Genomic DNA, 12,124 nt, shown 5'->3' with positions numbered 1-12,124 from the left:
CTATTGGACTCGCATCGGACCAGGCTCTTTCCTGGCTTCAAAATGAGAGAGATAATTGCCTCATTCCAAGAAGCAGGTAATGACACTCCCGCCCCAGATCTCTGAGAATAGTTGACATTGCTGGAACTATAGATTCCCCCCAAAGCTTTATAGAGCTCAACCAAAATGCCGTCCAGGTGCTTTCCCTCCCTTACTTCCTTTCAAAACCACTCTTATCTCTCCCTGAGAAATGGGTTCATTTAAGAGGGCCTGCTTATTCTGCGTAAGACAAGGGAAAGTGTCTACCCCTAGCCATTCCCAAACTTAATCCTCACCCACCGCCATCTCCTCTGTGAAGAGCTGGGAGAAGAACCTCTGGAAAGTGTCCCCTATATCCTCTGGGGTGTTCAGCCTAACCCTGACTAATAAGCCACACTCTCCTTAATGCAATTCCGCACTTGCTTCCTCTTGATCTTCCAAGCTAACAGTCTCCCCGCACTTTCTCCATATTCGAAATGAGTGAGTCTGCTTGCTTACCATCTCTTTGTAGTCCTGGTCTGCAACACTTCCTCCATCTGCTGCCTCCGCTATTATCCAAACCCTGCTTATCCACCCCAACATTCTGACAATCGCATTGTAATATTTCCTGTCCTATACGGATTTAATCCCTGTATTGCTTATTCCTATGACTAGTAAGTTTTACAATCTTCCCCGTAATCACAGCCTTAAAAGTATCCCAAACTATAGTTGTAGAGGCGGATCCCAGATTAACCCTAAAAGAAAATCCTATGTTTCCTTTCAAAGCTGAAAAATTACCTCCTAGTCCAATAACAAGGCATGATCAAAGGTCCACCTCCTTCTGCCTAATTCCTGTGGGAGGCTAATTTTCAACTTTATGGCCGCATGGTCCAATAAGTGAGCAGCCGAATATGCAATATCCTCAACTAAACCACACAGCACTCAATCTACTAGAAAATAATTGAGCTGGGAGGCATGGCTGTATTTTTTATTGCAATAAGAAAATCCCTGTTTCACCCCAGCTCTTACTCCACGGATTACGCAGCCCTAATTCTTTCATCATCCCTTTGAGATATTTCTGGGACTTTGGGGTACCTATCGATCTACATTTTACTGAGCTATCCAATTTTATTATCCAAGACCATGTTGAAGTTCCTGGCCATTATAATCGGATTGGGAAACCAATGGATGGGAAAAAGCCATTCTAAGGGGCTCTGTCATCACAGATTGTCCCATAGAAACCTACTAACGTGAGACTCTTCCTGCCTATTGGTAGTTTGGCTATAATCCATCTTCACAATTTGTCAGACACCACCTCCAACAGTATTGCATTAACCTGTTGTTTGACCAAAATCGCAACTCCTTTGGTATTAAAATTATGCTCCGTACTAACAAAATATTGTACCTATTTCTAGGTCTTAAACAAGGTCGTACTTTCCTCCTTAGTTAAGTGTGTTACTTGTAAAATGAATGTGTGTGCTGCGGAATCCCTTAGAAACTGCAAAACCTTGCTAGTCCTCCCTTTAGTCCGTAGACCATTAATATTTCAAGACATAATGTGAATTAATCTACTTCTGTCTCCGTGGCTTCTACTAACTAATCCAGTTAGATACTGGTTAGCTGAGGTGTATGAGGTTATTTTTTTCTATTTTCCTCACAAACTCCCCACCCTGTGCCCACCTACTTCCCTCCTCTGTGCGCCCCCTCCCCCAGTAAACCTACTTTCCATTAATGGACAGATTGGCCCGATATTAGAGCACCTGTGGGTCCCCCAGCATGTATGTCAACACATGGAATAGCCTTCATTTCACAACATTCCCCTTCTTCATGGCTGCCAACAGACCATCCATTGCTGTATGGTCCCTGATATTATGCATTTTATTGTTGTGCATCAGTTGAAGATTCGCTAGAGATTTAAGCTGGGCCACTGCACCTAGACTTTTGTATTCTTCCAATCGTTTCCCCATATCCAATTGCTTTTTAATTTTTCCCTAGACAGTCCAACCTGATATCGAAGAAAAAGTCCTCCACTCTTATGGATTTCATTTTTAGTGCCTTTGTCAATATTTTTGCTTTCAAGAGATACGTTTGGAAATTCAACAAGATTTTATGTGGCTTTTTATTATTAAGATTCCTCCTAAATGGGTCTCTATGGATCCTCTGAATATCGCTTTCAATCTCTTCCTTACTTTCTTCCAGTGAGATTACATTCTTAATAAGAGGCTACATACATTTAAAGGTTGCCCCCCTCTACTGCTCTGGTACATTCACAAGCTACCCTTACCTCTCCATGATTTGCCTCAGAGACAGCAAAGCCCTTTTTAATATTATCCGAAAGCGCTGAGAACATAGTCTCCAAAACGTTACTTACAGTTGGGGTGGCATGGGCCTGATTGTCTGTCAGTTCTAAGGAAAGCAGGGACCCCTGAAGACCCAGGCAGATCTAAAATCTCAAGGCCTGGTCCTTTCGGAGTGCTTGCCATGCTTTCACTGCCCCTACCTAGGGTCGTAAATTTACTTTCTTCAGGGGACAGCTTGGTCAGAGTGGGAAGGGGTGGTGGGGAGGACGGTTTAGTACCACCCCCTACTTTGCCTTCCAAGTTTTTTGCAATCAAGGGGGTCTTCCACTCGAATCTTGTTCCATTGGGCTGGTGGTACTGCCACTCAGAACTAGTGATAAAGCCTTGAAATACACCCTCAATGAGGGGGTAACTTTAGGGTTAGCAATGCTGGTTTTGTGTTTTGTTGTTATTTTTGCTGCATTCTGCACCTCCCCTCCACCCGGGCCCAGACAGCCTGTCCTATTGCTTCCACTTCTCATCTTCTCCTCTCTGACCTGTATTTCCTGCAGGTTTCATTTTGCCGTGGGCACCTGGCTTGTTTTGTCGACCCCTTTGCTTGAGTCAGTTTCCCCCACCATCAGCTACCTTACCGCACCTTCTGCGTCCCCTGCCGCCTCCTCAGCCACTCCTCCGACCTTCGTCACTTTCACCAGCTCTGCTGACTTCCTGACCGCCATCTCGGTCGTAATTCCACTCGTGCGGACTCTGCCTGCGCTCCTCCGGAGGGGAATGGGTGCTGCCACCCTTTGGCTTTTCCAGAGCACTAGGGCGGTGCGACACCAACTTGCAGCCCTGTTGGAGCTGCAAGAACCTCTCCCGAGGCTCACGGACCTTCTCACGAGCTGCCTACACATTGGATTCAGCAGCAGCCTTGGGGAATGTAGTCACGGCAGCCAGCCGTAGGCCCAGGTATGCGCTCTAGCGAGCCACCGCTACACAGCCCTTCATGTTCTCCTCCTGGATGGGTCGACTGGTCTCTTATGGGATGACAAATGTTTAAAAAAAGAATAACGCCGACGTGTCTGACTTAATGACCCAGGAAAGTTTCTTTCCATGTTAAAGTTTTTTTAGGGGCTGCTGCACTTCCTGCAAGACCCCACAGCATTAAACAAAAAAAAGATACCTCTTCTGGGGCACCACAAGCATGAGACCTCCCCAGATGCGCTGCTCCCTTATATTTATTCTTAATGTTTTTTCTTAGGGGTTCGGGACTGAATCCCCAAATCCTAAGATGTGTATCGCCATTTCGTCATTGTTGTGGTGGCAGCAAATAAGATCTCCTATGGTGCTCTGTCAGGCCCACAGTGTAAAATTTCTTAAAGTGCAGCAGGGTGGTAGCTCCCAATATTAATTTTCATAAACCACGTGACCTTGTTTGGCAAGGTTTTACTTGTGAAACCTAAGGCTCATTTTATCTGTAGGGCAGCCATTGCATTTATTTTAGACCCCAAGACCAATCTCCTGGCGGTTCAAGCTTACCTTTGTATCCTTTTTGCTGGAATTGAGATATTTTCTGATTCAACAAGTTTGGTTCCAGCCTCCAAGGAAGGTTTCTATTCTGTTCCGCTGTTTGTGGCTTTCTGGGACAATCTCATTACAAATCAAGATGTCATGCCTATAGTCATAGCTGTCTTTCATCCTACCAGTCTCTGCATGGTATAGAAATATAATAGAAAATTTGAGTTACTTCAGATCTCTAGGCTGCTTTTCTTAGAACATGACCTGCCAGAAAGACCTTGCGGGCATGAAGAACTAGTGCAGTAGAGGAGCTGCGTCTGGAATATTTATATGTGCAGTGTTAGAACTCCGTTTACAAACTGTGGTTAAGACTCCATCTTCCTTTTTATCTCTTAAAAAAAAAAAAATAGAAAAACAATAGTATTTTGAGCATATGCACGTGGCAAATTTGTGTTTGTTTTTTTTGCTACATTTTCAAAACGTAGGATGGAAAACCACGACTTCTGTGGACATGTTTTCTTTAATGTATTTTTCAAACTCAAAAATATTATTAGATTTATTGGTATCACGTGTGTGCACATACATTCTACTATTTATGAATTTACGGAGAATATCCGTTATGAATCAATATAACTGGTAAATAAGTTTGCCTTATGACCTTCAATATGACGGAGTAAAATAAATATGAAGAAAAAGGAAACTTTTATATGACCATCTGAACATTATTATTTCTGGTGGTCTTGCAGGTGCAGGTGACAGAACTGAAAGTGACGTGGATCACCAAAAGTTTCTGCCCTGGAGGAGCAGAAAGTATGAGTCCTCCATCTTCTGTTATCAGCCAGGAAGAACTGCCCAGGTGAGGAGTTTCTTTGGAGTCCTATCTAATCTCTCTTCATGGTACTAGGATAGCTAGACTATGGGTTTCATCCGACTGAATTTGTCATTTGAATTACCAGGTTTTAGAATCAGGATGTGTACAATTTTGCTTTGTTAGTGAAAAACACTTTTGCTCTCCTAATGCAGGTACCAGCATGGTGGTTTGGCAGAATGGTCTAGTATAAACTACCTTATGCACCCTCTCTAACGATGCATGATGGTTTCAGCCAGCTCATCACTGCTTTCAGAACCTTTTATAGTTGGTTAACCATTTTATTAGCTTGTTTTCTCCGTTGTGTTTCTTAATTTTAATAATGATACGCTTATGTAACGATTCAGTCAAAGCTGTGAGCACAGTGGTGTCCTTTTTTCTCACCTGGATTTCTTTTGTAGGTCTTGTGACCCTAATTTGACCGCCAATGTGTTTTTGTTTATATGCTGAGAAGGAGTGAAATAGCTTGTAAATGCAGAGCTTGAAGTTGTTACTTCTGTATCAGGCCTAAAACAAATCATAATGTTACCAGACCTGCAGGTCTGGTGACTTAAATAATGTCATGGCCTAACTGTAATGCCCTTGACTCATAAAATGGACTTAAATAGTGTGATCCTGTACAAATATTTTATTTCAGTAAACCACCTTTTTCTTCACTATCACATGAGAGCACCTTTTAATGAGTTCATTATGTCTGCTGTACAAAAAACTATTTTGTTTGATTTTAATATACGAAACGTATGCTTCATATATAATAGGAGTAATGCCTATATGTCGGGGACACATGACTCATGACTTGCCACTTTGTTCACAGACCGCATTGTCTTCAGGGCGGAGGCAGTAATAAAGTTTCTGCAAATATTTATCATTTGCACATCACAAAGTAAATTCTAATTTGTTTCTCGCTGTTTCCATCACAATGAATTACAAAAGGGTGCTTTCCTAAGTGCTGGTATTTTTAAATATTTGTACTGTTCATTTACAAGCTATTTGAATGTGTGTTCGATAGAAAACTGACAGCCTTTAATAACTATTGATTGACTTAAAATCCTCTAACTTTGCAGTCTGAAACAAAAGTAAACACCAATTTTTAGGATGCAATAAATAGCAATTTGTAAGAAGACTCAAGCTGACATTTGGCCTGTGTTTGAAGGCATAGTAAATGTAACAAAATAAAAATAAGATTTAAAAACATATTTATGACTTATTTACTTTATCAATGGATAGAACACCTGTTCTTTTCCAGCTCAAGCTCTTGCCAGAACAGGCCAGTAGACCCTGATAACATCTGACTCAACATAGTGAGTGGGCAAGTACATTTTTCGAGGCCTGTATGTTATATACGTAATCCAACAAAAGTGCCTGATTTGCCAATAAATTACTTTGTATTTATTGGAAAGTGCCCCTTTTTGACATGGTTATTCATGTTTTTCCTGGTATATGATGCAGTTTTGACTGAAAGTGCACTGGATTTTTGGGAACCAGGTCTTCAGTGCCAGATCTTTGGCTAAAACTGTGCATTTGTTCCCTAATTGTCAATACCTTTGGTACCCCTGTAAGTCCCTAGTAAATGGTGCCCCTGGCACCTAGGGCATGAGTACCACCGAGTCCCCAAGGGCTGCAGCACATATTATGCCACCCTGAAGGACCCCTCACCTAGCACATGCCGACTGCCATTGCAGGCTGCGTGTCTTGGTGCAGCTAAAAGTGAAAACACAACATAACACACAGCCTGTGTGACTTGTCCCCTACCACTGCGTGCAATATATGTAAGTTACCCCCCGCAGACCTTCCATGGTGCATTATTACATGTGTCGACAAACCTGCAAGAGCAGATATGCCCTTCTATGCCTTTGTTGATTCATAGGCATAGTGGGTTAACAGGGAAGCCATTTTAAGTGCATGTGCTGCGTACTGGTCAATACGAGTTCCCCAGTGACATGATGGCTTCACTGAAAACAGGCATGTTATAGGGATGGAACCCACACTCATTCCAATGATGGATTTATTAGTATTAGTACCCAGGGGGCACCTTGGAGGTGTCCCCTGAAAACCCTACCAAGTGCTGGTGTTTTGACAGACTAATTTTAACCAGGCTGCTATTGGATAGTTAGGAACAAAGCCTGCTCTGGCAGGGATGTTAACATGCCCCACCCAACAGGATGACCTCCAGATCTGCATTCCAAGGCAAGGGGCTTCAGAGAAGACCTTTGCCTTTGGTATGCAGATCTGGCTTTCCTCAGAAGGGAAATGCTGACACCGCTGCCCCAGGGCCCATCTTGCCCCCAAAAAAGTCAGGAAAATGAGTAGTTGGGGAGGCATGTCCTCTCTCAGGTCAGTTCCACCCATAAGGAGAGCTGCTTGATGTGGACACAACATTTCATTCTGCCGTCTTGGTGTTGGCAGAACTAGGAACTCTGGTACGGGGTTATACCTACTTACCACAGGAGGTAGTCATATAGGGGCGTAGTGACCCTAGGGGTAAGTAGCCCATTGGCTACTACACTCTCATCCCTAAATTCAGTATTTAGGGGTAGCCCTGGCACTAGAAAATCAGGTCCAATGATTGCCTGCACCAACCCTGCCAGCCTTCCAGCTGACTTCAACAGTTGCAACGGTCACTTTGTCCTGCAGCTGCTTGTGCCTCCAAAAGCCCAGGGGGACTGCCATCCTTCAACCTAGCACCAGAAACTCAAATAAAGTAGAGGATTTGCTTCCCTGCATCCTTCAGGCACATAAAGAACTGAGGGCTCTGGACCGCCAAACACAACACTGGAAAGCACCACTGCACCTGTGCCCCCTGTAGCCCCAGTCATCGTTGGCCGACAGACCCAGAGTAGTCCCCACACCCACCAGAGACGTAGTCCTCCTTGGGTCTCCCCACTGTGACCTTCCCGACAACATCTGCAGCCTCTTTGTGTAGGCCCCCTTATACTGCAATTGACCAGAAGACAAAGACCTAATGCCACAGGACACCGCCACACCTGTCCACCCCAGACGCACGAGAAGAGGACCAAGGGTGTCCCCACATCTCCCAGCCTCGTGATACCTGAGCATCCTTGTTTTCTTGGTCAGACTGAACCCCTCCCAGTCCATACCTGCAGCCCCTTCCTGGAGACCTCAGTACCACGACTGCTCCGGAGACAGAAAGCTGATGCTTAAGGACACCCCAGGTGCCCTACCCCTACGATTTTGAACCATTTTGTTGGTCCACCCGGACTGGTTCCCCATTCCCTGCCTGTAGTGCCTTTCTGACCAGACCGATCCCCATTTACTTTAACAGGGCATCAGACGCTTAACTGCACCTCTGTGCCCGGTTGCCCAGTACCTCCCAAGGTGAACTGTTTGTGTGGCCTAGCATCTGCCCCATACTCACCTTAAGCCTGGAAGATTGGTCCTGTAAGTCACTGCAGAGTCCCTGTTTGCCGAATATGTTTTCCCACAATAGGGTAACATTGCGGCTTCAGAAAACGGTTTTTCTAAACTTTCTTCTGCAAAACATACATACCTGATCATATTTATTCTGGTGCATAAACATATACAAATATTTTGGTATTTTTGTAATTTGATGTGGCTCTCCTTCAGTCGTGTGCCATTGATTGACTGTGCCTATGGGAAATGTCTAACACTTATCTCTAATAAGTCTAAGGCTGCTTGACCACACTACCCCTTAAGAGAGCACTTTGTGATTGCTTGAGCAAACCTCTATACACTAGTAAGGGTACCCCTGTACTCCTTGCATAGTATACCTAATTTTGGTATACTATCTAAAGACCCAGCTTTCAACAGTATTGCACATTGAACTGCCTCTTGTAATATAGGTAGGTCTACGGTTCGGTCAGTCACTTAGCTGCCAAATGGCTCCATCTCATGTATGACACCTACTGCCAGTCTAGTTCTTTTAGCCAACAGCACGTGGACCTGGGGATACGCAATACTGCCAGTCAGAGAATCTGAAGTGCTGCGGCTTAAAAGCCACCAATGGCTCAGTGGGCAACTTGGTACCACACCAGTCACCTACTAGGATAGCCTCTGAAAAAACAGGCAGTGTTTGAAGAAGAATCAATTACATGTATGGTTATTGTTGGAAAAGTGGCAGGTGGTCTGAAGTACAGTATCTGATAGAGACTTCTAGCTGCAGCTTCCTTACCTTAGAATTCCCTGCCGTCAGCTTCGAATCTGGAGTTTTTCCTGAGCAGTACCCTGTGCACGTGCTGTCGGGCGTCGTCGTTCGGATCCACGTGCGTCGACCAGCTCCGCGTGCGTTGCCAGTGTCGTTGGAGCGGTCTATGACGTCACGGTTGTCTATATAGACGCCATCTCTGCGCGAGTACGTCAGTTCTTTTCCCTCCGCGCCGGTTAAGCACAGTTTTGGAAAGAGCTACCCTGCTTAAACGGTTTGTCAACGCTTTTTTGACTGTTAGAAGTCATGTCTTCGAGAAAGACAGGATTCAAGCTGTGTGGTGAGTCATCGCACCATGTCGGTGACTGAGCCGCACCAAGTTTGTCTTTGGTGCCTGGAGAAGGACCACGATTCCAGCTCGTGCTCCGACTGTTGGGCCATGGCGCCGAAGGCCTTGAGGGAGAGATCCCTTAAGCTTCTTGCGGCCCGACATTCGTCTTCGGTCGGCGCGACTCCGTGGAGGTAACAGACCCGCAGTTGGAGGAGGTCGCGGCACCGCTCCCGGAGCCCCAAGTCCTCTTCCTCGCATTCGAGGTCATCCGAAGGTAAGAGGCACAAGAAGAAGAAGTAGTTCAAGCGGACTTAGGGGGTGATTCTCACCCTGGCGGGCAGCAGAGGCCGCCCGCCAGAGTTCCCCCCTCCAAAATACCGCTCCGCGGTCGTGAGACCGCGGAGGGTATTCTGGCTTTTGCACTGGGCTGGCGGGCGGCCGCCAAAAGGCCGCCTGCCAGCCCAGTGCAAAAGAGCCTTCCCACGAGGACGCCGGCTCAGAATTGAGCCGGCGGAGTGGGAAGGTGCGACGGGTGCAGTGGCACCTGTCGCGTATTTCAGTGTCTGCAAAGCAGACACTGAAATACAAAGTGGGGCCCTCTTACGGGGGCCCCTGCAGTGCCCATGCCATTGGCATGAGCACTGCAGGGGCCCCCAGGGGCCCCACGACAACCCATACCGCCATCCTGTTCCTGGCGGGAGAACCGCCAGGAACAGGATGGCGGGATGGGCTGTCAGAATCCCCATGGCGGCGCAGCGAGCTGCGCCGCCATGGAGGATTCTACAGGGCAGCGGAAAACCGGCGGGAGACCGCCGGTTTTCCCTTTCTGGCCGCGGCTGAACCGCCGCGGTCAGAATACCCTGTGGAGCACCGCCAGCCTGTTGGCAGTGCTCCCTCCAACCCTGGCCCCGGCGGTCCATGACCGCCTGGGTCATAATGAGCCCTTTAGTCTTCGCCACGCCCGTCGGCTGACGAGGCGTCTAGGGAACGTCGACGTTCCGGGTGCGGTTCTGCGGAGCCGTCGCCAGGGTCGACTCCGCGTCTTCCCCCCTTTCCGGGGACCGGATCGACCCCCGCTCAAATAAAAGAATTTTACGAGGCCATGTGTCTCTTTTTTGTGTGGGCTGCACCCTCGGGTGGGTCTTCGGGCCCTGCGGGGTCAGCAGGGGCCCCTTTGGATTCGACACTGGCGGCTTCAGTGCTGATTGGGACCCCAGGATCCGATACCTGATCTGGACCGGTGCCGGTCTCTCACAGTATGCCTCCTTCGGCGCCGGGTCCGACGTAGACGATTCCGCCACTGGCACCCACCAGTGGCAGCTCCATCCTTATTCCGGAGGAGCCGGAGCGACGTCATACGACGTCGACACCAACTTCGACTGAGCCAATTCGGCCCAGATCATTGTCTGAGCATTATTTAGACCAGCCAGACGCAGGAGAGGAATGGGAGGGGTCTGAGGACCCTTTAGAATCTGGATTGCAACATGACTGGTATGAGAATCTAGGGGAGGCCAGTGGACTGGATACGTCTCCAGATACTGGTATGCTCTCTCCTCCTAATGTGACTACGGAGGAGGGTGCTTCTTTCGCTATGGTGGTGCATAGGGCAGCTGAGGTCTTGGACCTAGATTTGCCTATGGTGCCAATCAGGACGAATATCCTGACAGAAGTGCTTCAGCCGGGGGTGTCAACATCGGAGCCGTTGTTGCCCTTCAATGAGGCTCTTACAGATGTCCTTCTGGGTACGTGGTCTAAACCCAGCACAGGGGCTCCTGTGAATCGGACGGTCGGCCGCCGCCATAGACCTGCTCCCAGCAACCCTAGTTTCCTGACACAACACCCCACTCCTGAAAGCTTGGTTGTCCAAGCCTCTACTTCCCGTGGTGCCTTCCCTTCCGCTCCCCCGGATAGGGAATCCAAGAGGCTGGATCAGCTTGGGAAGAAGATGTTTTCTTCCACCAGCCTGGCACAGGTGCTGCCCCAGATCCCAGAGGGCGTATGGGACACTCACCCAGGCTGTCAAGGATGGGAGGGATGCAGCCAAGTTTACGATACGGTATGGTTTGGACACGACGAACTCGCTGGGCAGAGCGATTTCATAGTCAGTGGCCATACGTCGACACGCCTGGCTACGTTCCACTGGTTTTTCAGGGGATGTCCAGTCCAGCTTGATGGACATGCCCTTTGATGGCTCTCACCTTTTTGGCGAAAAGGAAGACTCCGCGCTCAAGAGGTTCAAGGATTCTCGAGCCATGGGCAGATTCTTGGGCCTTTCAGCGCCAGCACGAGAGCAGTCTGTCTTTCGCCCCTTTCGAGGCTTCGGAAGGAGTGTGGTACCACGCCTAGGGTGGAGAAAAAATACAAACCTCCCCCAACTAGGCCTAGAAGGTCTCCTCAGTCTAAAGCTTTTGATTAATATGCAAACCAAAATATTCTTACCTACAATCCTGCCACTGATGAGACTATGACCTGCAGATATTGCAGACTTATAACAGTTGATAGTTCTATAACTAAGACCCCTGTCAAACTGTTCTACAAGAATGTTAACCACTTACACTATATGAGCCTTCATGGGATTCACATCCCTTTCTGAGCATACCCATGTCTTCCATAGTCCTTTATACCAATGGTGGGTGCCTGGAGCCCAGGATTCTGCCAAGAGTTCCAGAGCTCTTCCTGAAAGGCCTGACATTTTCCTAGATCTCCTGATGCTCTCCGGGCAAGAAGGTTCTAAGTTCCGTTCCGAATCAGAGGTTGTTCTTTCTCATCCACGTTTTGAAGTAGGCCTTGTATGGATGAAAAAACCTATGGAATGTTGCAGGCTAATTTGTGTCATTGGCAACCATGCCTTTGAGGTCCAAAACAGTTAGTAGTACAAGGGAGCATTTCTCTTATGTGATCTTCTGAAGAACTCTTGGAATCATAGTGTAGGAAGTTGGCTCTGTATGTACTATTTCAAAGTAAGAAATAGCATGCACAGAGTCCAAGGGTTCCCCTTAGAGGTA

General features: G+C 47.3%; 1 protein-coding gene across 1 annotated transcript in view; it reads left to right on the top strand.

Moving 5' to 3' along the window:
* UBE2O (ubiquitin conjugating enzyme E2 O) overlaps positions 1-12,124 on the top strand; it is a 738,495-nt gene that overhangs the window by 254,555 nt on the left and 471,816 nt on the right. The window contains exon 7 of the mRNA XM_069200225.1: positions 4,544-4,653. Within this exon, the coding sequence (XP_069056326.1) occupies positions 4,544-4,653 (110 nt within the window). The remainder of the gene's footprint in view (positions 1-4,543; positions 4,654-12,124) is intronic.

Source organism: Pleurodeles waltl, chromosome 7 (assembly GCF_031143425.1).
Source record: "Pleurodeles waltl isolate 20211129_DDA chromosome 7, aPleWal1.hap1.20221129, whole genome shotgun sequence".
NCBI lineage: Eukaryota > Metazoa > Chordata > Amphibia > Caudata > Salamandridae > Pleurodeles > Pleurodeles waltl.
Note: the sequence above shows the minus strand (reverse complement) of the source record. Positions and strands in the feature narration are given on the sequence as shown.